We start from the raw sequence: 27581 nt of genomic DNA, 5'->3' as shown, positions 1-27581 counted from the left end.
CAAACAAAACTAATCCCTGTATCCCAATTTGCATACTATCCATGCCAAATAGTTTCTAGATTATTAATCTTGAATAGTATTTAGGGCAGAAAGTATGTCAATTGGGATGCTGGCACTGCCTTTATGTGTGAGTCATTTATTCATTTACTCAACCCAGTTTCATCAAGATTTATTCAAAACCTCAGATTCACTCATGATTGAAACAAGTGAATGTCTTTATGTGGGAGTCATTATATCATTATATCATGATATCATGATTTCATTATTTTTGAAAATATGGTTATTTAATCCAGTTAAAAATATTGGTAATTTCAAATTGCAGTTGTTTTCTGATAACCCACGAAGCACTTAGATCCAGCCAAGCTTGCTTGCGTCTGTACGGTCTAATATCCAGATTGGTGGCCCCTAACACACATTAATGGATTTGGTCATCCCTGACTGGCATTTGGAAGCTGAAAGCTCAGAGATCATGGAGCAATTTCCGGCGAGCCCATCGTGGAACTTTAGGATTCAATAGGTCAGTTAAAGTACAGCAAGATTTAATGGAAACTTACCAGTGGTGTCCTGCCTATGCTGTTGAGGTAATAGAGGAAGCCTTTGGTGTGGTAAATTGTGGGGCTTAAATTAGGGTCCGGCTTCAGCCACTGTCTGTTGAGGTCCTCAGCGGTGAGAGAACAGCGATTACTGAAATAAATCAAAAGAAAAAAGAGATTACAAAGAACAGAAAGTCAACTTTAAACTAACTAAAAGTTCAATTTGGTTTTCATGAGCTCTTTAACACATTTCCAGGGATCAAAGTGACATCAAAACCCATCTGAGTTTGTGATCCAATATCTGATTCAGCTAACCTATCTGTTTGAAGACAAGATAACCAATCTGTCTCTGTGTATCTGTGCGAATGTTAAAAACGCCAGAATTGTGACGTTCCCATATCAGCGCCTACCTTTACAGGTTACTGAAAGGTCTGTGATGAACAGAGCTATCTAGCGTACCATGCAACAGTCTGTTGATTAGAGAGGGAGCAGCAGCTGAGCTTTATCTCCTGACAAAATCCTACTGATTTGGAGGCAGCTTTCCAACTACAGACTCCCCCAAATTCAGTTCCTGAAAGCCATTTATAAGACACAATGTTCAAACATTAGCAAATTGATAGGCCACGTTTGAAATGGCTGAGCGCAACTTTTGAGTCTCTGATCACAGGTGCTCCATCTGATGATATATTGTGTGCTTTCTTTGGGTCAAACTTGATCTGGATTAAGCATGAGGCAAAACACACTCACCATCTGAAAATAAATATAAGCTAAAACATCCTGGCTTTTTATCAAATGCTATGACTATCTTCATGGACATCGATAATGGCTGCGCGAAAACACAAAGATGGAAGTTGCAGAGTCTTTGACTCTGAACAGTTTGTTCAACCAGACTTTTTCTGAGGATATCGCTGATTGAACTAAGATGCATTAAAAATTAACAGAAACCACAAACAGAACTGCATGACTATAAATACAACCCACTTTTTAAAGTCTCTGAGAAAAGCTGTGGTTCTCTACTGAAGAAGTTCGAGAAAAGAGCCACAATTTTCAGAGTTTCATCGTAAACAAAAATGCCATATTCTAGGGGTCTGGAGACAGAGAAATTACTGTATTTGAGGTGACAAAACACGGTTGTCCCAGACAGTTTTCAATGCACACCAGGGGGGCAACAAAGTGAAAAAGGCACGAAAATTGTTCCTCCCTACAGCTGTCTATAGTTTAAGGAAAATAAGAGAGCCAGAAACACTGGATGTCAGTTGAGATGACTTGAGAGTTAGATCAACATTAACCGTCTGTCTGTTCAAGCCATGTTTACACAAGGCGATTTCCAACTCATTGTGTCATTATGTATTCATTGCCTGATATTTAGATCGTAAATATTTGATGAACTAAACTGAAGCTTTTGGTATGAATGGCATCAATGACTTCATGTTTTTTTCCTCTCTATTTTGGTGGCTCCAATTTGTTATTGACCGAAATAATTTATGAACACTTCCCTGCTCTTGTGTCTGATGACAACTGAGAGGTGGAACAGTATTTTGTTCCCTTTTATGGTTCTCCAAAAACTGACAGCCCCTCTAACACGTCCTGCTTTTAAAATGTCTACTTCTCAATATTTCACCCAGTGCACCGCAGTGCATGACACATTCTGCAGTAACCCAAAGCAACCCTGGTCTCAAATGCCAAAAATAATTCAAACAATAGTTCAGGTTTAATGTTTAAGAGAGGTAATAAAAGGTATGTCATCATCAAAAAGCAATTAACACATGAACAGAATAGCATTTGACACCATCAAACCTAAAAAAAAAAAAAAACTGAACACTTGAATGATTATTGGGAACCTCACAAAAGAACAACTAATGGAAACTTCACTCCACCCACTTCAAAACAGAAAGCTCAATGGGCATTTGTCTCCACCCAACTCAAAAGAATTGTCTAATGGGAATTTGCCTCCACCCAACCTCAAAAACTGAACACTCCTTGATTAATTTGACTCTGCCCACCTCAAAAACAAAGTGTAATTGGAATTTGACTTCACTCAACCTCAAAAATGAACGCTTAATAATTTTTACTCCACCCACTTCAAGGTCACTGAGCATTACAATCCACCCACTGTGAAAACAATATCTAATTGGTATTTGACTCCACCCAACCTCAACAACAGAACACTTAATGAGGTATCGAGTTCAGTGGGTATTTGACTCAACCCATCTCAAAATACAGAATGTCAAATGGGAATTTTATGCCAATCAACCTCAAAAACCGAATACTCATTGTTAAGTTTGACTCCGCCTACCTCAAAAACAGAAAGACTAATGGGAATTTCACTCCACCCAACAACAAAAAAATGAACACTCCACCAACGTCAAAACAGAATGTTAATTGGGCATTTGTCTCCATCTACCCCAAAAACAGAATACTCAATGATAATTCTGACTCCACTCACCTCAAAACTGAATGTACATTGGACATTTGTCTCCACTTACCACAAAAACTGAACACTCTTTGGTAATTTTGACCCCCCATCTCAAAACAGAATGCTCATTGGGTATTTGTCTCCACCCACCTTAAACAGAATGTCTACTGGGCATTTGAGTCCACCCAACCTCAAAAGCAGAATACAGAATTATTCTCACTCCACCTACCTCAAAAACAGAAAGTTAAATGGAAATTCCATTCAACCCAACCTCAAAAACCGAACACTCCACAATTTTTACTTCACCATCCTCAAAAGAGAATGCTCATTGGGCATTTGTCTCCACCCACTTCAAAAATAAACCACTCAATGACAATTCTGACTCCACCTAACTCTAAATGCTCATTGGGTATTTGACTCCACCCACCTCAAAAAACATGGTGTTCAATTACCATTTGGACTCCTCCAAATGAAAACAATTCCGGTCTACAAGTTTTAGGATTAAAATCTAAAAAAACAACAACAACAAGAACAACAAGTTGACAACGTGTGAAGTGCTGCACCCAACTTAATAATACCCAATGATAATTCTGACTCAATATTGATTTTGACTCCAAGCCACCTCAAAAATGCAAAAGCAATCTTGGTCTCAAAGGAGCTCATCAAATACCAATTAACTCTTGTAAAGTTTAGGCATTTGACTCCAACTCAAAAAAACTAAATACCTTATGGTAAATTGACTTTGACATTTAACTCCAAAAACAGAATGCCCAATCATCATTTAGACTTCGCCTACCTTAAAAACTCAATGAATACTTGACTCAGCCCGACCTCACAAATTAAATACCCATGGGCCATTTGATTCCACTAACATCAAAACATCCAATCAAATGCCTCCTGACTCATTGTCATAAGCAAACACATCACGCTCCAGCATGCAAATGCTAACTGCTCTGAAAACATTTATTTCACAGCGGGCGAGAGCTAGTTAAGGCTTTAATTAAGAATACTGTTGTTCAAGTGTATACAGATTATTATACAATCATCATTTATACAGTTTCTGATCCAAAAACTTATAATGAAGCCATTAACGCAAGTTACTCCCCTTTTATAATCACCCACTGAAAAAAAAGCATGCTTACTGAGACAAGAAATGACAGAACAGTGGGAGTTTTTGGAAAGAAAACAGTGTCTTGTACATTTTTTTAAATTAACTATTTATAAGGAGATGAAATGGCTGACAATGAGAGGAATCGACGCAAGTATCGCCTCAGAGAGGAAGTGCTGTCACTGTAGTGCTCTGTTGACCAGACACATCGCTTCATCCAGAGATGAGTTACAGTTCACGCTCAGTTCAGCTACAACACAGATAAATAAGAGGGAAGGGGGTATCAAGGCACCATCTCTCTCTTCAAGTCACACCCGTCCTATCCCAATCTATTTTATGGGTCCTCAGTGTAACTGCTAAGCATTATGCAGTGTGATATAGATCTTGTATAATTTGCTTATGATTGATTTGGTCACCATTAGGAAAGGGCACCAAAACGATTGCCTGTGCCTCCTGATGCAACAATAATCACAGAAATCGATAAGCAATCCTGGAGTTACTTAAATTGTATTATTCTTGGTGTGCAGCACTTCTCATCAAATAATCTGTGATGTGATATAAAATGTGATATAAAAATGTGCACGTTTGGGTGTGTGTATTGTGTCTGTGTATTTATGTATGTATGAATGTATGTATGTATCTCTCAAAATAAGCATTGTATCTAGTCGGTATTGAAAAGTATTTTTTATTTTATTTTACGCAAAATATGTGAAATCCGCCGTGTTATTCCGTCATGTTTCCTCCCTATCTTTCCAAACCATGACAAACGTCAGTCTCCCTTCTCTGCAGAATGTGATACATCCACTTAACCAATCACAGCGCACCATTCCATGCATTGTAAACAGTTACCGACAAGCTATGCAATATCACATTCATATTAATCACAGACAAATCGCCTTAAATTATGAACGAGCATAGCTTGTCCATGACAATGTTGTATATTAATAAGTGAGCGATACGTGATGTGACATTCAGCCAAGTATGGTGACCCATACTCAGAATTTGTGCTCGGCATTTAACCCATCCAAAGTGCACACACACAGAGCAGTGAACACACACAAACCGTGAACACACACCCAGAGCAGTGGGCAGCCATTTATGATGCGGCGCCCGGGGAGCAGTTGGGGGTTCGGTGCCTTGCTCAAGGGCACCTCAGTCGTGGTATTGCCGGCCTGAGAGAAGAAACTACAACCCTAGGGTTAGGAGTCAAACTCTCTAACCACTAGACAACGACATCCTCACAAATTGAACTAAACAAATTTAAATGCCACTCCATCTGAAAGCAAGTGATGGAGTTTTACTACTAATCACAGAACCGGCTTTACTGATGAGATGCACATGGCAATCACATGCTAGTTATCGTGCAGCCCTAAAAAAATTATAATTTAGATAGCATTAATTAACATGTAGTAGTTTCTGCGGTGGGGAAAATCGCAAGCTATTGATAAGATTATATTGACCAATATCAGAGGTTGTCATATGTGGATTAACTTACTTTGTTGTGTATTTTCAACAGTTTCAAGACTAAATCGATTTATTGCATTGCATATTGGGGGGGTATCAGTTTTTATAATAAATCTTTAAAAATCAAAATCTGGATTAGAAATTTTTACGTTATTATAACCTAAAGATGCTGTGTGAAAGTTTGAAACAGTTTTCATCTTGCCACTTTCTTGGTAAAGAAACACATTTTTACTCAAATTAATCAAAATGGATGAATAGCGTTTTGGAACCAAACTCTTCATATATATATCTCATATATATATGAATCAATGTATAAACCATAATATTGTTTCATTAATAATATATTTTTTTACATTAATATTAACAACATTCATTTGCAATATAATATAATAATAAGTAAGTAAATAAATAAAAGTAAATAAAATAAATACATATTACACACACCTCTTATTTAGACTGCTGTAGTACTCAATAATCAGACTGTTATAATACTCACATTTTGTCTTTGGGTGTCCATAAAGTGAAAGACACCTCTCAGCCGACATTAACTCAATGAACTATCACACACTAGTTCTTACTAGAACCAGGAAGTATGACCATATTAGCCCGGTCTTGTCAACACTGCACTGGCTCCCTATCAAGCATCGTATAGATTTTAAAATATTGCTTATTACCTATAAAGCCCTGAATGGTTTAGCACCTCAGTATTTGAATGAGCTCCTTTTACATTATAATCCTCTACGTCCGCTACGTTCTCAAAACTCAGGCAATTTGATAATACCTAGAATATCAAAATCAACTGCGGGCGGCAGATCCTTTTCCTATTTGGCGCCTAAACTCTGGAATAACCTACCTAACATTGTTCGGGAGGCAGACACACTCTTGCAGTTTAAATCTAGATTAAAGACCCATCTCTTTAACCTGGCATACACATAACATACTAATATGCTTTTATTATCCAAATCCGTTAAAGGATTTTTAGGCTGCATTAATTAGGTAAACCGGAACCGGAAACACTTCCCATAACACCCTATGTACTTGTTACATCATTAGAAGAATGGCATCTACGCTAATATTTGTCTGTTTCTCTCTTGTTCCGAGGTCACCGTGGCCACCAGATCCAGTCTGTGTCCAGATCAGAGGGTCACTGCAGTCACCCGGATCCAGTACGTATCCAGACCAGATGCTGGATCAGCACCTAGAAAGGACCTCTACATCCCTTTAAGACAGCGGAGACCAGGACAACTAGAGCCCCAGATACAGGTCCCCTGTAAAGACCTTGTCTCAGAGGAGCACCAGGACAAGACCACAGGAAACAGATGATTCTTCTGCACAATCTGACTTTGCTGCAGCCTGGAATTGAACTACTGGTTTTGTCTGGTCAGAGGAGAACTGGCCCCCCAACTGAGCCTGGTTTCTCCCAAGGTTTTTTCTCCATTCTGTCACCGATGGAGTTTCGGTTCCTTGCCGCTGTCGCCACTGGCTTGCTTAGTTGGGGACACTTCATCTACAGCGATATCGTTGACTTGATTGCAAATAAATGCACAGACACTATTTAATTGAACAGAGATGACATAACTGAATTCAATGGTGAACTGCCTTCACACTGTTTTCCTAATGAATGTTGTTCAGTTGCTTTGACGCAATGTATTTTGTTTAAAGCGCTATATAAATAAAGGTGACTTTGACTTTGACTTTTGACTTTGACACACACACACACACACACACACACTTCCTGATCAACTTACTGAACCAGAACAGTTCAATTTACAGTTAGATCAGTTGGATCAGTCTCAATAGCTTTTCGTCGCCTCGGCTAATGAGGTTATATCTTCGTTTTCTACTCAAATCTCCATCAGCTGGAGATGGGCACAATCAGCGACATTTAGTAGAGCGAGAAGTAGTCTGAGAGAAGAATAAAAAAAGGGACAATTCGGAAGTGGATATTTCCAGAAAAAGGATACTATGAATGCAACACTGATTGGTTAATGGTACCATAAGAATGTGAAAAAGGACAGAACACTTTCCTCTAGCAAATATTTGTCAGAATAAACATATATCAGAAAAGTGTTTAGTATATACTGCATAGTGCTCAGAAAGCTAGTACTGCATTGTGAAAATAGCCTATGACTTACTTAATCACCTGGTTTACCTTTGAGGGTACAACAAAAACGAGGAGGACAAGTCTGTATTTAGAGTGTGTGCTGTTTGGTGGGACACAAGAAACTCCCATTAACGGGGAGAAATTGGAAAGTGGAAATTCATTTTCACTTTTGTTTGTACTGTGCTGATAGCAAGGATGAGAAAGGTTGAGGTGAGAGAAAAAGCATCAGACTCTCTGAGCCCAGAACTGATGATGTAAAGCCTTTCTCCCACACGTCTCCTCTGACTCATCAGTACTTAAGGGAATGGCTGTTTGTTGGTTCACCTTCAAGCTGAAAGTGTAGCTTTATTTGTATTTCAGCCATCAATAATGGATAGTGCTGTTGGCTATCGTTTTGATTCACGAAGAGAAACCTGCAGGCCAGTTTTGAAAAGTTTTCCTCTTCAGTCTGCGAATAAAGGCCCGTTCACAATGTCGCAATGATTCTCAAAAATAGTGGCATTTTTTTCGGTTTAAACAAATCATTGTTTTCATTCACAGAACTCTTCAAAGAAAAAAAACAAGTATGACCAGCTACTGTAACCTATAGAAAGGGTCAAAAAATTAATCAGTTAAAATAAAAAATGAATGAACCTGAGGTGAATGGAATCAAAAGATTTGCATTCTGAAATGAATTACTGAAACAATCTGCATAAATTTTCTTGGAAATAGAATCAAAAGAGTAATGATACAAGTTAATCAGTGAGAAAATATGAATGGATCCTTGGTAATGTACATTAATCTTTGGGGAATTTAATAAAAATAACAAATTTGAATGAATGTTTGGAGAATATACTCGGAGTTACATTACAAAATAAATCACTGAACACATCTTTTCAAATCAATTTTTTTTTGGAAATGGAATCAAAAGAGTAATTAATAATTAGCATCAACAAATCAAATCACAAAATTAATCAGTGAAAAAATCCGAATGAATCTTTGGACAATATAATCAAAAGGGTGAGCAAAATTAACATAAAAAAAGAGTCATGTTACAAAACATCAGTGAAAAAAATCTGAATGAATCCTTGGTGAATGGAATCAAATAAGACAAATTATAAAATGAACCACTGAAAAACAAATGTTTGGTCAACTGAAGCCAAGTCACAGAATGAATCAGTGAACAAATCTGAAAGAGTTCAGTTACATAATGAATCAGTCAACAAAAGTGAATAAGGCCCAATCCCAATTCTATTTTATACCCCTACCCCTCCGCCTACCCCTTCCCCTTGTCCCTTGAAACAGAGTGTCAAGGGGTAGGGGAGAAAATATCCCCCTAAGGATTGGGACACCACTACCCTGACGTCACACGCCATCATTTGTCGTCTAGCTCTTAAAATACACACATATACTGGTGTGGTGGTGTGCATTAGAGCCTTTAATTATCGTTCTGTATTAATGAGCTGCTTACTGACACACACACACACACACATATCGGAAATCGCGCAGCTCACATATCCAGGAGAAACTTGTCAACGCTGCCCCATGGCTTTTATTAAATACAGTTTAAATACTGAATCGCTACATTATATTTTCCAGCGACGAGAGGATACAATCGCTGTTTTTAAGTAAACTCACTCTAAAAAGATAAACGCACAGACGCGAATACACGCGACTTCCATTTCTCTTTCTCTCTCTCTCTCTCTCTCTCTCTCTCTCTCTCTCTCTCTCTCTCGCTTTCTCTCTCGAATAGGTAATATTTGAGAAAATGGATTAGCGATTTCTAATTATTGAAACCCATCAATGTCTACGGCAGTTAGCGCCCTGATCAGACATATGCTGTGTCACTATCACGCAGTCTGTAATGATATGACGTTAGCAAATATTAGCAATTTTTTTGCAAACATTTCTTTGAGTAACATGACTGTTAATATTAACTCACAAATGAATGTGACATAAAACAAATGATTACTTTTCATTAAAATCTTTATTTATGCCAAAAAAGCTTACATTTATGTGTCTTTTTGTTCGCTGTAGCAGCCATGTTGCTGAGATAATTCATACCACTTCGTTTGAAGTGTGGTCCAGAAAAATCTTCATTTGCAGGGCTATCTGGCCCTTCCCCTTACCCCTTCCCCTCCAACCAAAAGAGAATCGAGACACCACTACCCCTTAACGTGAATGCGCGAAACGGAGGGGTAGAGGAAAGGGGATTGGGCCTAAATCTTTGGCCAATGGAATCAAAAAGTCAAGTCACAGAATGAATCAGTGAAGAAATCTGAACTAATCTTTGGGGAATGGAATAAAAAGAGTTCAGTTACATAATGAATCAGTCAACAAAAGTAAATAAATTTTGGCCAATGGAATCAAAAAGACAAGTGACGGAATTATTCAGTTAAGAAATCTGAACTAATCTTAGGGGAATTGGATAAAAGACTTCAGTTACATAATGAATCAGTCAACAAAAGTGAATAAATCTTTGGCCAATGGAATCAAAAAGACAACTCACACAATTAATCAGTGAAAAAATCTTAGTGAATCTTTAGGGAACAGAAAAAAAAAAAAGTAAAAAAAGTAACTGAATTAATGAACACATTTTGTTTTTCCAAACAGCTGCATTGTGAAGGAATTCAGACACATTAAACACACTGAATTGTTTTAAAATTGTGCCAAAAATTCTGACTTTGTGCAAATAGGCCATAGTTCTTTAAACTGCACAATACAGTAATTATGCTCTACCTTTATATTTACACCTTCTTATTGGTGGAGGAAAAGGGGCAAGCGAGCATGAAGTGCATTTGAGAAGTGAATATAGAGAGATGTGACTGTAATGTTACAATATAACTGTGAAGACAGCTGTAAGGGTTATCATGTTCATAATGACATTCCATTCAACTATGAAACTACAGGAAGACAGAAGGATGAATCATTTAATGATAGGTGTTATCACCTTAAGGCAGAGTCTTGCATTTAGCGTGCTTAGAAGTGCAACTTTTGGCATTTATTTATAAGAACTGATGTTCCTAACAGCAATTTATAGCTTGCAGGACAGCAGAGCCAAAAGAACTTGTGAAGAGAGGACCCACCGGCCAACTTGTTGTGACTATTGGACATATGTCAGATTCCATTTAGGATATTGTGGATGATGGTTTGTTAATATATAAATACATATATAAATAATAATAATAATAATACTAATAATAATAATAATTAAACAATTAAAGTAAATAAAATTCATTTTAATTGTAAATTTTTTTGTCTTTTTTTTTTGTAAATAAAAATATATATTTTTCTTTACTTTCAAACATTACAGTGTACTGATTTCAGATGTTCATGCTAGCTTTGTTGTATGTCCCCCTGGGAAACGGTCCTGTTTCCCTGTGCTAATTACAAAAATAGAAGTGTTACAAAATAGCCTTTGCTTAATGACTGTGAAGAGACTAATTTATATATTATATATATATATATATATATATATATATATATATATATAATATATATATAAAATGTACAGTATTAATGATCCCCCCACTGTGACACTTTGCATCATTTTAAGAATAGGGAACAATCTGTCACCCCGGAGAATAGTGTGGAGCCTTGCTGATTGACTCTGACTCTGCCACAGAAAATCAGTGGAAAAGAAAATGGGGCACCATCTTTCATAAGAAACACAACAGGGACAGCAGAGAGAAGGCATTAGCTAAACCTTGAGTTCTCATCACAACAGATTATGAAAGAAACTCGGGAGGATCTCGCCTCTCAAGGTCGCAGAGGATTTGTGTGCAACAATAAATAGAGCAAATAAAGCCTGAGAAATTTACAGACAACTGTCTTCATGAAGAAAGCAATGTGTTTATATAATGCATGCTGTTTGACAGAAGCATCAAGCCCTCCTCTGATTTTTTAGCCAGGTGGATTTTATATGAAACTTAAAAAAAAAAAAAAACAACATGATGTTTTAAATTAAACACTAATAATTCATAATTTAACTATTTAAGTCTCCCCAAACCCATATGACACAAAAGAAGACATCAACATTTGTCAAAGCTGCTCTTTTCCAAACACCAAAAATGCATGGCAATCACTGTTTAGTTGCAATGTGCTCAGATAGATACAAATAATTAGGACATTACAAATAAAATAAATATAAATAATATAAATCAATGTATAATTAATTGAAATTCATTTCATATTTTAATTGTAAATTGTTTTTAAAAATATTTTAAATTAAAAGTATGTATTTAAAATAAGCTGACACACAAGAAAGCAGCCATTTTCGGTTCAATTCCAGAAAATATGTCATGTATCTGTTCTTTTTGCATTGACACACCTGTCCTGAATTACCTTGGCATTGGCAAATTAGATTATTTAAACTTCCTCAAACAGTCATGACACATTCACTGCTGTACCTTTACTTTCTGCTAACCTTGAGCAACGAAAATGAGATGCTTTTCTTCTTGTTAGTAGCGACTGTCCCTTTTTTGCTTCTGAGCTATATATAATTTCCATTCCAACATCTGCCTCCTTAGTCCCTCATTCCCATTCAAAACTCCAGCGGAACTACCGTTCCAGTTCAGAGCAGGCTACATGACTGACATGTCCCGCAGGACAAATCCTAGGGAATGAGACGGGGGGGAGCAAATGTAGGAAACAAGCATAAATGACAACCTCAACAGAGACTCTATTTTGCTAAAAACGGCTTTGCTGTTAAAATAGCCAATCAAGCGATTCCTCAAATACATATCCGTCATAACCAACAAAATTATAATGGCTTTTATCTAGCATATTTGACAATGAATATCAAGTGGTCTTACAACACAGTACCAAAATGGGTTAAATCGCACAAAAGTAACAATAACACCCTTAAAATCAGCTATTAATATAATCATGAACTACAAAGGCTCAACAATAAGCTAAATGATTAAAATTCTGATTTTAAGCATGAGGTAATCATTTGGAAAATTTATCATTTTGGTTTCTAAATCCCATGTTTTCTTTTACTTTGCATGTTAAGCAACCAGTCCGTGTCGACATCTGCTTAATTTTGCTAGGTTTCAATGAATTTACACCAAAATACCACAAATTCCAATTCTGACTGAAAATAAATAAATAAATAAAAGGTTATAAAAATAGCAGCTAAATGCATTAAAAAAAAATTTTTACCAAATAATGAAAATTGTGCCATTACAAACACAATATATTTAGAAAATTTAAGTTTAATAAAATAATAAAATCATTTTCTTTTCCATTAACAGTGAATGTAATTGGGGTTCCCATGTTTTTATTTATTTATTCAAAACTTCTTTTTTATTCTGCAAAAAAGGAGGTCATACAGATTTCAAACAACATCAGGGTGAATAAATGAGAACTTTTTTTAGTCAAGCCATTTTTTTTATTGCATTCACCATTGATTTCCTGGTCACAGCCCACCAGTTGAAAACCATGATGATTTGAACAGCCTAAAAAAATCCATCCAAGCTGAATTTAATCTACATTTCGGCATAAATGGACCATGCAAGTAGCATGAATCCTACAGTAGTCGCATATAACTCAGCTGTCAAACACGACCTTCAAGCTTTCTACGTACTCTTCCAGAACACTTCATTTGTATTAGCATGTGTGTGGCGCGTCTAAAGCGCGAGGTAATCAGCATCAGTGACAGGACAACACAAATGATGACACAAACGAGCCACTTGCCACCTCCAGACGTCCTCTTCTCCTCTACCGGAACAGAAGTGTGATTCAGGTCTGAACGCCCTGCCTACACGTTCCTCAAGCATCTACGTTGCCAAACCCTGTTAATATCCATCAACATAAAAGGGAGACGCCACCTCTTTCAGAAATGTAACATGAAAGTAATGCTCTCCTTGGTTGTGGCTAAAAAACATTTTTTTCTTGTAACTAACAATTCAGTTCATATATAAATAATAAGTTGACAGAACTCCAGAGCAAATGGGGACATAGGCTTGAGTCAAGTCTGTTAAAAATTGTATTGCATGCTACCAACAGCTAGAAATCTCCCTCTTGCTCAATTATGTCATGTGTGAATGTTCTGCACTGAAAAACGCATTCTTCTACATCTACTGTAAAAACAGTTCTACACACCAGCACACATGACCACCCACACATGCATGCTTTAATCTTTAAGAATGCAGAGGTTCATTTCAGCTTAGAATAATCACATCAGCCGCCGTCTACGGCCAAATGGTCACACCGTGGAATTCAAATCAATTTCATGTAAAATACACAGGTTTCAGCTTCATTTGAATAAGCATGTAAGTTTAACGCAATGCCTCACTCTTCAAAGGCATCTCATTATAGTGCTTTTGTTGAAAAAAATATGAAAGTTTTGGCTTGTAATTTATTAATCCTTCTCTCTTTGTGCTTACAAATTCCTCATTTTTTCTGTTGCTGCAGTGTAGTGGATTTTGTGATGAAATGTTTTCCATGAATGTAGAAAAAATAAGATCAAATATGTCAAATTATTCACATTTTGGGTTTAACTGCTGGCCCGTAACAATAGCCTATGTTCCAAAAAATAATAATGCGGCTCACATTCAAAACTGTCACAAACACTCACCTGAATCCTTGTTTGGTTTCACAAAGGAGATGTTAGGAGTTAAACAACTGTGACAAAAAATTAAATGAAGCCCAAAGTGTAAAAAAGTGTTTTTGTATGTGTAAACATGTGTATACTTGAACACATACAGTAGCCTTTCAAAGTATACTCCATTGATGTTGTGCGCGAACACTGATGGTCAGCACATGCAATCATCCATGTCCAGTGTCTACTCTATTTTTCCCCATAATTTATGACCGATAACAAATACTTGTGAACTCTATTAAACCAAAACTGTTCTGTCCAGTCCCCTCTAGCTCACAAGCTCTTGTCAATACAGCCGTCTGTTGTTGTTTTTGTTGTAGTCTTCGCTATTTTGTTGATGTTGTTCCATCTCTTTAGTTTTGTTTTCTACTGTGAAACAATGGCCCGGGACAGTGTTGCCACCTTGTGGGAAAACAGATTACTGCAAAACAAATTCAACGTGCATGTGCGAATTGTGCCTACAAAAATTGGGTGGTGCACGTACTATACTGATGACGAAATTCGCGTAAAAGTAAAAGTGAAGTGTACTTTGGGATGAAAAGTGACATAACTCCAGTACTCGAGAGGTGGCTAAAATTGCGGTGGCATTTAACCACATGTTGGGTAGCCTCTGATCTATAAGGTTCTCTTAATAATGTCATTTGAAAAAGTAATAAATGAATAAATCAGTCTAATAATCAACTATAAACAAATGTAGATAAATAATTTTAAAAATATACATTGTTATATTTTTTTTTACTCTGTTATTAATTAATTTACTGTATGTTCATAATTAAATGAGTAACCTGATTGTTTACATTGATGTTACAAATAAAGTACTTGTGTAGAGTATGTTTAAGGTCTTAAACTCCAATCAATTTTCATCTCAAGCTTCTATTTCCAGTCAAATCTGAAACCGAAAAGCCTTGTCTGATAGTATGTGCACCAGCAATCTGTCTACGTCTACATTTGGGTTACAACAACAAGCTTCAATTTGCCTCGGCAATAAAGACTTACAGTTTCATTAGGAGCATCACGTGTTACTGACATGAAGCTGTCGCTTCACATTTACGACTAGTGGAGGTTCTGTTCTGGTGGGTTAACTGGGGTTGCTGGGTATTCATTTGGCTCTTTTGATGCAAACAGAACAGGCTAACATCTAGATAATAATTTCTTCTCATCTCAGCAGTAATACTGATCCCTGTCTTAACATGTGGAGATGAAAGCGACGCTAAATGTGCAAGTGTTGTTGCTACCTGCTAATTCCTGACACTCATCTGCTAAGTCCAAGTAGCATCAAAACAACTAGTAGGACAAGGATTAAACTCTTATTTTGCCCTCAAATGAAATGCAACCTAAGCTCCATCTGTCATTTGGGAAATGACAGTTTTATCGTATATTTACACTCCTACATTCGGCTTTTGCCTGGCAATCACTGGATCAGAGTTTAGTCCCGGGAAGTTCTATATGAGTTGAGAGGAATAAAGTGAAGTGCTTCGCTTACTCATAGCACTCAGTGTTATCTTGCCCGGACAGCATGGCTGTAATACTGGCTTATGTCTAGCTGCATAAAAATTTAAACACATACGTGGCAATGCTATTGTACAGTTCAGGTGATTTTGCCAGCAGAGGACAGAGCATTTTGTGAGGCCTGCAGTTTTTTTTTCAGATATACCTCACTGTGTCTTAATTTGGCCCAAGGCAAGAGTTGGCACAGACACAGAGCTTCCTAAGGCGAAAAATGGGCCACACTCAATGTAAAACATGAGGCAATGGTCACATGCGGAGGAAATTATGAATAAATAACACCTGATCTATCACTTCAAGTAATTTCTGATACAAAAAAAAAAAAAAAATCATAATTTGCTTCACTATGGTGTCTTGTTTTAGGAGAACTCTCACTTTAACATCACAACTTTATTGTCATTTTTTATTGTTTGCTAAGTTCAAGTATGAAGTCATTGAGTTTCTTGCTAACTTTTCTGTCCACATTACTTGAAGGGGTATTAATAGTGTGCATTCTTCCAGGATCCATACTAAATTATATTGTTAGAGTTTTGCAGGTCTGAAAGAATTAGCAGGCCACCCTGGAGCAAAAAGCAACTGAGAAGTTCTTCTTCCTGCCTGGTTATAATGAGCATTGCATTTTTAACATTAATTTGGTCCCACCAAAAAAAAGAGAGAGAGAGAGAGAGAGAGGAAAATATTCACATTGTCATTTAATTTTATGATTTTTTATGACCCATCTATGACCTCCATGGTTTAATTGACAAGTTTTCACCAGTAAAATAACAGGGCCTTTTCAAATTAGCTCTTGAATTTGGGACCAGGAAAAGCACAGCATGCTCCAAAACTGCGGGAGAGTAATTGAGTAAAACGACAAGGTTTGATCAAAACCAAGGGTGCCTATTACGGAAAGTGTCGGCTTGCAGTTAAATCTGGTAGAAAGGCGCACACAGTGAAAAGCATAGACTGGTGGACTCTACTACATACTCAATACTACATGCCCAAAAAACACAATCAACCATACAATCATTCACATCAATAATGTAGACTACAGTGCTTAAATCAACTTATGGGGGATAAAAGTAAATAAGCAAATAAATGAATAAATTAATTAAAAACAAATTAATTAAAAAATTTAATAAATAAAATTTCCAAACAAGCCAAATAGCTAAATAAACAAATAATAATAATAATAAACAAAAATATGCAAAAAAAAAAAAACCCATATAATTAAAATCAAATGAATAATTCTATATTAAAAATACATTCCTAAATTGAAAAACAAAAATAACCAAAATTAAACAATCCAAATAACTAATACAAACAAACAACAACAAAAGAAAACAAATAAATGATAATAAACAAATAAGCAAATAAATAAGAAAAGTCAATAAAATCAAATAAAAAGCTAATATAAAAATGCTAATAAAAATTAAGTAAAATAAACAGTTAATCAAATAACCAAATTAAACAAAAGAAACCAAGTTATATATTTTTATAGTATATATTTTTTATAAATAAACAAATAAACCAAACAAACAGGGTGTGCCACAGGGCTCAGTTCTAGGGCCCTATTATTTCATATTTTTATTATGCCCCTTGGACAAATTATTTGCCACCGAAGTTTTCAGTACCATTGCTATGTTGACTATATTCAGATATATACTGCTTGCTGACCAGACTGCATATCTATTGTCATATGTCAACAAGTTAAAGACCTGGCTTTACTCCAATTCTCTCAGTTTGAACTTGACATAAACAAAAACCTTACTTGTCAGTCCCCTGACTGTAACAAAAAAACACATCTAATGCCCCCAGATTTGATCTTGATGCAACATCAATTATTCTATCTGCCTCTGTCAAAAATGTAAGTATCATTCTTGACTCTTCACTGAACCTAAGTGCCTATATTAGTAGACTCTTTTAAGCTGCATTTTTTCCAACATCACTGTATCGCCAAACTCCATTCCTTCATCACCCCAAAACATGCTGATTCACCAGAGGCTTCTGCTGTATTTGATTGTTTGCTATATTTGACAGTTTAAACTTCTATTGTGATTTGCAATTGCACATGTCTTGGACTTGGAAAAGGTCTACTGTCCTTCTATATACCGTATGAAATAATGTTCACTGGGAAAGATGTTATATAAAATAAACATGTTAATCCACGAACAAATAAACAAATCCATAAAGACCACATTTCCCTGCATTTGTAGAATGTTAGAGAATATACTGGCGCATGCAGGATGCATTCACATGGCTTAATCCATTTATTTAGAATGATCATTCACGAGATATCATGTTTGCTTTCCATACATCAGCATGGTAGCCACGTCTAGAAGGGGAACAGATGCTACGTAATGAATCTGCATTACATCCGCAAGAGTATTTATTAATACGGGTCATCGAAGAATGCCTGGTGGAATTTAGTCATAAGCCACCGGACTGTGCTTTCCATCTGTGGATGGCATTTCACCACACTTTCGAGTAGCTTCTTCTCCATCAGACAGCTGAGAAAGCCAGTGAGATGAGTGGTGAAGCATCTTCAACAAATAGAAAATAAAAGGTCAGTTTGCTTATGAATAAATTCTTCCAGACGTTTAAATTTTGTATCGCAGTTCTGACTGGCTGTGTGCAAGTGCAATTTCCTGTGATGCTCAGCGAGCCATTTCTCAAGTCCTCAATCACTCATATGTCCTAACAGTGATGATAATTACAACCCTCAAATAACGTGTGGCTTATACCTGCTGACACAGCACAGCCACATCGAAGACAACTAATACAAGCAGTTTATTAAACACACCTCCGCTTCTGGATTCATTGACCTGTGAAATTGTCATCTCAACTTATGAAAGATGAAGCTTCCTTGACCTCTTATGTCATGAGTCACCTTATGAACAATAAACAGGAGCTGCATAAAATGGCACGCTTGAATAACTACTGGTGTTCTTGCCAAACAATAGGGAGATTCATGAAAAAGGATGTCTGACTCATAAATTATTTTTAATTAAATCCTTTTTAATGGATCAGTTCACAAAACCAGTCTGAAAGATTCATCTGAATTATTTGATTTGGTAATTTATTGGAATAGGATTTGACTGTTATGGCAAAAAGCAAATTACAATAATGGCTGAGTAGCAGAAATGTTACAAATAAGTGTACTGAAAATATGTTTATGATTTGACTCCATAAAGGTTTAATCAACATGACTGATTGAACAAATGACTTAATGAATGAACGAATGAATGAATGAACTAATGAATGAATGAACAAACCATTATCTTTTTATCTTTTTGTTTTTGCTGAAATAACATTAACTGAAATGTGTATAAAATGAAAACTTAAAACATTTGAATTTCACCTATTGCTGAATTTGTACTAAATAACTAAAACTTAAAATATATAAAAAATTATACAAATGATAGAAATTACAAAATACATAAAACACAACACTCTTAAAAAATAATAAAATTATAAAATATAACTATTAATATTGGTATTAGTATCAATAAAATATTTTATATACTATCATAAAAATTATTAATAAAACTATAACAATTACAAATATGTAAAAAGCAAATAAATTAATTGCAAAAACAAATGAAATGAACAAACAATCCAAATACCCAAACAAAAACAAATGATAATAAAAATGAGCAAATAAACAAGTGATACTTATAAACTAAGCAAAAAAATTATATATATATAACAACAACTAAACAAAACCAAATAAACAAGGACAAATAACTAAATGGACTAAATAAATACATTTTAGTATTGTCTTTTTTACTACTATGCATTTACGAGCTGAATCATGGATGCAACAAAATGAACTGACACATAAAACTACAATAGATAGCCTAAACAATAAAATTTAATAAGGCTAATAAAAAGCAATAAACAGTATTATGAATTTGAAAGCATTTAATGTGCAATGCCAGGTTATTAGGGACAACATGATGAGGTAATTATGTAACCTGTACTTAAAAATATATATATATAAAACCTCTAAAAACTGATTCACAGGAATAAATCAAACTTCCAATCACTACAAGGAGGGTGTTAAATGAATGCCGGGGGCTGGTGACAAGGGCCTTGAAATTGGACCCAAGACCCCTTTTCTATCTCATCATGTCCCATCCATTGTGACTGATCAACTGCCCCAGGATACAATGTGTTACGTGGGCCTGGTTTGCTGGACTCTGGTGTAAACTAAATGGATGGAGCTGCCAGCACAATCCTAATCTTGGAGCCAACAGCAGGGCCCACAGCCTCTGGCAGCCAGACAAGAAAAAAATGGACAGTTAAACCCAAACGAAATACACACTCTTCTTTTAGAATGGGGATGACTTGAATCAAAATAAAGGTAAAAGGTATTTTGCATACCATCCAATCATAAAGCATCTCTCCAAGCATGAAAAGTTACATGCCTGTCGGTATCTTCGGTCAATTTCATCATCCTCCTTGTCTTTTTCCCCTCAATGACAAATGGACCATGCTGTGCTCTCTCGCAAAGATAAGCTCAGAATAGTATTCGCTCATCATCTTTTTCTGTCAGCTTTGATTCGGCCGATACCTCACTGCGTGCTTTGAAATTTCCCTGTCTTCAAGCAATATCAAGTGTGAACTTTTGTAGAAGCAAACCTATATTCCTCCACATAAAAGTGCAAAACATAATCATCTTTTCTTCATACTGCATCTAAAAAAAAACACCCAATCCAACAGGGAACCAATGAATCACCTTGAAGTGTATTGGAAGGTGATTTGTTCACTAAGCACAAGCTCAAAACTTGTATGTCGTGGTACTCTCGTGAACGCGCATCAAAAACTGACACGGAAGAGAAAAAATTGATGTCACATGGACTGTTTTAACAATGTCCTTACTACCTCACTAGACTTTGAACATGGTAGTTCTCTCGCTGTCTATGTAGGGTCAACGCTCTTAATTTGTGTTCTGAAGATGAACAAAGGTCTTACAGGTTTTGAATAACATGAGGGTAATTAATGACAGAATTTTCATTTTTGATGTGATCATCATACATGATTGTGAATTATCCCTTGGGTCCCGTATCCCATTTTTGGCAGAGTTCACCAAAAATGAAAATTCTGATATTGTTTACTTTTTTGTTCACTCTTTTCCAGGCATATGCCATTGGAACTGGAGCTTTCAAGCTTTAAAAAAGAACCAAAATTATGCTTTCCATTCCATTTCCAAGTCTGAAGTCATACAAAACCTTTGGATGAGAAACAAACTTTTATGTCCGTGATGATGAGTCAGTGGAAATCTCAGGAACTGTCTTAGATCTTCATTGTGTATTCATTTAGAAAGTTAAATAGGTTTAAAATAACACTGAAGGATAAGTTCACCCAAAAACAAAACATTGCTGAAAATGTATTCACCATCAGGCCATCTAAAATGCAGATTAGTTAGTTTTACACCAATGGATTTTTCTGCAGTGAATGGGTGCCGCCAGAATGAGAATTCAAACTTGAATTTTGGTGCAAGACGACATCAGGGGATGTTTTCACAGAAGGAAGCATTATTATAGATAATGGACTTGCATTAAGGAGTGGTATAAAATTTAAACCTTAATGATGGATTTGTTTCTTAAATAGCTTTTCACTTCACAAGACATTAATTGATGGACTGGAGAGGTGTGGGTTATTTGTGGATTATTGTGATGTTTTTATCAGCTGTTTAAACTCTCATTCTGATGGCACCCATTCACTGCTGAGGATCCATTGGTGAGAAAGAATGAAGAAACAAAGTCATCTACATCTTTGATGGCCAGAGTGAGTACATTTTCAGCAAATGTTATTTTTACTGTTGCTTTGATTTGGTGGGTTATGTGCCTGAACATAGTTATGGAACCAGCTGTACCCAAAGAGGACTTCACAATTCACTGCACGGGGCAGCAGCGCTTTGCTTATTCGTCAGATTAACCAACATTTCGACCTGGCTTTCTCCATCTTTAATAACTAACACAGCTGCTTCCATGGAAGCCATTACAATCTCATCGACATATTTTCAGTGGTAACCATAGATAATCAATAATCCAAATTTATGGTCGCTTAGAAAAAAATAATCAACATACATCATCGCTCTGATAATAGGGGACGGTTGGTTTCAGATCCAAGTGTAGAACACAAATGGATAGATTATAAAGCAGAAGGTCAGACGCTCGATACGGATCAAGCATCACTCCCTGGAGATATTGCACTTCAAGGTGTTGGTTACGTTTAATTTACCTTGTGCGGCATGGATAGTGACATCTTTGTCTAAATAAATCAGCTGAGGTCTGTTCTCGTGTTCCTTCATCTGAATGGGCTAGTGGATGATCTTTACGCCTCTGGTTTCGACCACCAGCAGCTCCAAAAAAAGCAGTTAGATAGATGTCCCCAGGTCACAGCCATTCATTCTTCTTCATTTGTGCATGACCTCTCCATCCCCCTCTATTTTATACCCTTTCATCGTGTGTTTCTCTTTTAGGGTGACATCCAGCAGCTTATAAACATGAGAGCTCACCGTGAGAGATTACCACACAATGAATGCCTCCACATGTGAAAAATGTGGCTGTTCAGTGGCCTGTAGGCCTGTCTGATGAGTTACGCCTCATGCTGGTCAATATCAAAAGGCTATTGATTGTTGACTCACATTATGGCTTCTTATAGTCTTTTAAAACTACCAATAAGGGCTAAAACCAACAGAAAACCCTCTTCAAAAACACCATAATAAATGATAGTGGACTGAGCCTAAACAGTGGTGATGGTTATTTTCTAGTCAGTGAAAAAGAAAATAAATGGACATAAATGAACTGAAACCAAAAGAAATACATTTTCTGGACCAATGCAAGCACTATCATATAATCTATCCAAAATGCTTTCAAGATAAATGAATGTTTAATATCTTTCAAAATGTTTTATACAAAAGCCTGTTTCCATCTCAAGGAAAAGTAATACTAATAAATCCTTATTTATTTTCATTTTAATCCATTTAATTCTCATAACCGTGACTTATTTTCTTGCCATTAAGACTTCATATTTATAAAACTGCATTTTTTTATGATTTATATTATTATAATTGTGATTTCATACACTGCAATTCAAAGGTTTGGAGCTGATCAGATTTAGCCTCTTTTGCAAATCTATACTTGTTTGATCAAAACTAAAAGAAAAACAAATTTTTATTGTTAAAATTTATAATAATTTTTGGCAGTCATTATTCTAGTCTTCAGTGTCACACAATGCTTTAGAAATCATTCTAATAATGCTGATTCAGTGATCAGGAAACATTTCCTATTATTATCAATGTTGAAAACAGTTTTTTATAAATATAGATTGATTTTAATTAATAGATTTGATGATCCAAACCATATTTAACAACAACATTTTAAGATTTAAGGTTCTTCTGTTACATAATACATTTATTTACAGTACATTTTCCATGCTTGAAAAATTCTGATCTTTCAGATCTTTTATCCTGTAAATAAAACATTAATCTTTTTTAAATACTGAATGGTAGTTTATGATAACGCTACCTGTTACCTTTAGCTGCTTTAATTTCTTGAAATTATGACTTCATATCTCAATTTTCTTATATTTGTGAATATTACAATATCACCCTATATCTTAAAATTGAGACCATTTTAAATGTAAAAATTTCTCAAATTACAAACTTCTCATTTTGCAAATGTCAGTTACCCTTTTCCCCTGAGAACTAGCCATTCATTGTAATCATTTTAGGGTGCTTAACATTAATGTATAACTTGACAAAATATTGTCTACATTTAAATGACATTTTACCAAGACAAAAACTGACAACTAAAAACAAACTGTACAAATTAACACCGGATGGCCATCATCTGCACCAAAACCAAGCACCTCAGAGGAAGAAGAAGAAGAGGAGGAGTTGAAGATGGTGGGGGCTTGGCTGTGGTCACTGTTAGCCCAACAGAATGATAAACAGCATGGGACGATAACCATTTGTCTTCTACCTGTCTGCCTCCAGCCCACGGGGGCTTCCACAATACGTCACTGTCGCATGCTGGACCGCCCCCATGCATCAAAACATTTTAATACAGCTCAGCCCATTTCCAACCATCAGGGTTGGGATCACAGACAGGAAGTTGACCCCGAACTGTGTTCGCCTCATGTGCGTCACGGTATGAATCAATCCACGCTTTGGTGCCTTTTCACACAGCGTTATGTACCATGAAACAATCACGGCACTCCCATCGAGAACAAACATTGCACAAACCATCTCATTGTGAGAGGTTTTCGACCATTCTGTTGTTTTTTTTTATCCCGTCTAGGGAAAAACATTCGAATGAAAGGAAAAAACAAACAACAAGGCCGAACATGAGTGGCTGAAGGCTTTTGAAAACAGGCTGATAGGACAGATGGGGTGTGTGCTGGAGATTACAGTGATTGTTTAAACAAAAACTGTTTCCAGTTTTCCAGAGGGACAGCCGGGAAACAAATCCTTGTTAGGAGGGATTACTTCGGTTGGTTTTTGTTTTGGTGTTAGTGATGAAGGCCAGCGGGAAACTCTGCGGTGAGGGGAAATGCTATGAATTTTCTATCATACGACCTTAACCTCTGTAGTCTAGCTAGGTAGATATTAAATGAGACATATTATGCCGCTTTTTACAATATGTAATATAAGACTCTGGTGTCCTCAGAATGTGCCTGTGAAGTTTCAGCTCAAAATTCCCCACAGATCATTTATTATATTATTTAGAAAATGCCTATTTTGAGTGGAAGCAGAAACACGCTGTTTTTCGTGCGTGTCTCTTTAAATGCAAATGAGCTGCTGCTCCCCGCCCCCTTTTCCAGAATAGAGCTGCGTCATTACAGCTCGTACCTGCTAAAAAGCATCTTGCGTCTGTCGTCTATCCCGCTGAAATCATGCAATTTAAACAATATTAGTTTAAACTTCTTATATACGGTTTTCTGAGTGCACACGTACAGATGTACAGACCTTTGTAACGTCAGGGGAGTGAAATCTGACGTGCTCGTTTTTTCAGAAGCTTGCAGAAAAAGGCTTACCAAAACAAAGTTAATTTTTTTTCAAATTTCCTTGTTTGGAGGATGCACCGGGACCCGATTATAGCATTTAAATCCTGGAAAAGTCAGATTTTCATATTATGTCACCTTTAATGAATAGAGGGAAATAGCGAGTAAAGTAGAGCAAATGCAAGCCCACTTTCTCCTCAGAATGAGAAACTTACAATATAAAACATTCCACTTCCTCTTCTGCAGCAGGTGCCCTGTTGGTCTAGGCAACTGAAAACTTGAGAATAAAGCCAGAATCTGCGTCAGCACCAGCAGCTGAACAGGGTCAGGCTCTCTCAAATTTCCTGTCTGCGGAGGGGCAAGGATACTTCACGCCCCAAGACTTCAACAGCCAGAGAAAGCGTACCCTGCTGGGGCCAAATATTTCAGCGTGTCTCTCGCTTTACGGCGCTGAATCATTTCCATTGACATGACAGTATTGTACTCTGGGTCCCTGACAGGGGTAAAGAATATCCCGGCCGGGTTATTTCATTACCTGAAAGCTGTCACCAGAGAGTTCCTGAGTGTCAGCAACAGGCAGAAAGTTGCAGAAGTGAATTAGTGCTCGGTGTGGCACTGGGCACAGCTGAAACTGACTCACCTCATCATGGTCACCGAGTACATTTGGGCATAGGCAAGACAAGAAAAACTTGTATAATGGATGGGAAGTTACTTCAGACTGAAAAGAACATGAGGTTTTGGTGGCATTTTCTTTCTTATGGACCGCATACAATTACTAGTTATAAACATCATGGCCAATTGTCTTGCCAATTAAATACATTTTACTAGCATAACTATACAGTTGCAACTGAAAGTTCGTATAAAAGTTGTTGTTTTTTTTGTTCCCATTTGTATTATTATGGCCACTTATGCACTGTACGAATTGCATGTAACATTTCCAGCATTTGAGTCTGATATATGTTTTTAAAGGACAATTCAGATTTTTTTTAATGAGATCAATGAGAATGAAAATATGTAGATGCTTTTTATATTTTGTAATATAAAAACATAATAAATAAAATAAACAAACAGTAAAATAAATTAAAGCATAGAAAGTAATAAAAATAAGTAAAGTATTAAATAGTAATAAAGTATAAAAATAAAATAAAAATATAAAATTTTCCTTATATATATATATATATATATATATATATATATATATATATATATATATATATATATATATATATATATATATATATATATAAATAATGATACTACTACTACTACTACTAATAATAATAATAATAATAATAATAATAAGTAAAATAAGTATAAAATGAAAATATAAAAATGTCAAATATAAAACAATACATATTAAAATACAAATATACATTTTAAATATTTTCATATTTCCTATTTAAATAAAATAGTCAAAAATACAAAGTAAAATAAATAAATTATTAATTAATATATACACACAAATATAAAATAAATCAGACTGGTCTGGAATAATAGAAAAAGACAAAACAAGGTATCATCACACTGTTATGCTAAACTCTAAATATACACAAAATATCACTTTGTCTATCAAATGGTGACCAGTTCTAACTGTTGTAGGCCTACTGTATAATGCAGATAAGTGAACAAAAATTATAAAATAAAAAAAACACTATTTCCCACTTCAGTTCTTGATTAGATGGTTGACTTTAAACTCAAGTAGATAAAACATTCACAATGCGCATCCAAGTTGTAAAACTGTCTTCGACACTCAAAAGCGCTGGCGTGTGCAGCTCACAAGCACAAAAGAGACCATTAACTTTAAAACCCTCCTGACAGGCCGGTGAAAAGCCTTTAAAGTTCCCTTGACTCTCCAAACCAAAATTATACATCACAGTCTTCGAGTTTCCACTAGTAACAGTGGTCAAACAAATTCAATTTCAGGCATAATTAAACTTCATCTTGCATCTGAACTAACAAAGCATGATTTACTACTGCTTTGTTGGTCTGTTTTACAGAGTCTTTATTCAAGCAAACAATCCCATCTCATTCTTATCCAGCACCATATCTGGGTTGTTAGCCCATACAAGCATTGGCGGCTTATGAAAGACCTCATCTAGTTATTCGCCACGGTAAGAGAAAGCACTGGCAGATGCCCTCTCAACTGTGCTGAGCGCAGCCTGATCCATGCCAGATGTTGGGCCGATGATTTATGCAAATTGCCCTAAATGGTTGCAATGTGCCAAGCTGACGCTGGCCTGGGGAATAGGTGTGGAATACTTGTCAAATATGTCCAATAATCATTGAATCAGATACGGCTGTCCTCTCCGGTGAATGCAAAATATTTGGCTGGGGGAATTTAAGGTAGAAATAAAATGTTTGCTTTGTGGCCTAGCAAAGGACAATTTCAGGTTTGAAGGTTCGATTCTGGCATGTGTGATCTCTAGGATGTACAAATGGACATATTTAGATAATTGACTAGTTTGTTGTCTCAAGAAACAGTTGAGTATTAAAATTTATATATTACTGACCCCAAAATTTTGAACGATACTGTATATCTGTTAAAAGTGAATTTTATCAATATTTAGTGGTATAAATCACACAAAGATACCCTAAAATCGAACACACATGGACTTATAACCACAAAAGGATTTTTTTTTTCTTTTAATAACTATAATTACATTTAAAGGGATTATTCACCCCAATAATTACTCACCCATGTGTAGTTCCAAACCTGTAAGAACTTTGTTCATCTTTGGAAAACAAATTAAGATATTTTTGTTAAAATCCGAGAGCTTTCTGACCCTGCATAGACAGCAATGCAACTGACACATTCAAGGCCCAGAAAGGTAGTAAGGACATCATTAAAATAGTCCATGTGACATCAGTGGTTC

The 27581-nt window shown here is 36.0% G+C and overlaps 1 protein-coding gene across 3 annotated transcripts in view; it reads right to left on the bottom strand.

Annotated features, from left to right (window-relative positions):
- Window positions 1–27581, bottom strand: part of LOC132125142 (cytosolic carboxypeptidase 4-like) — a 202984-nt gene that overhangs the window by 40046 nt on the left and 135357 nt on the right. For all 3 annotated transcript variants that reach the window (XM_059536392.1, XM_059536391.1, XM_059536393.1), the window contains one exon: window positions 555–684. In XM_059536392.1, the coding sequence (XP_059392375.1) occupies window positions 555–684 (130 nt within the window). The remainder of the gene's footprint in view (window positions 1–554; window positions 685–27581) is intronic.

The sequence above is a fragment of the Carassius carassius genome, chromosome 43, assembly GCF_963082965.1.
Source record: "Carassius carassius chromosome 43, fCarCar2.1, whole genome shotgun sequence".
Classification (NCBI taxonomy): Eukaryota; Metazoa; Chordata; class Actinopteri; order Cypriniformes; family Cyprinidae; genus Carassius; species Carassius carassius.
The sequence above is the reverse complement of the archived record's forward strand: the minus strand, read 5'-3'. Positions and strand labels throughout refer to the sequence as shown.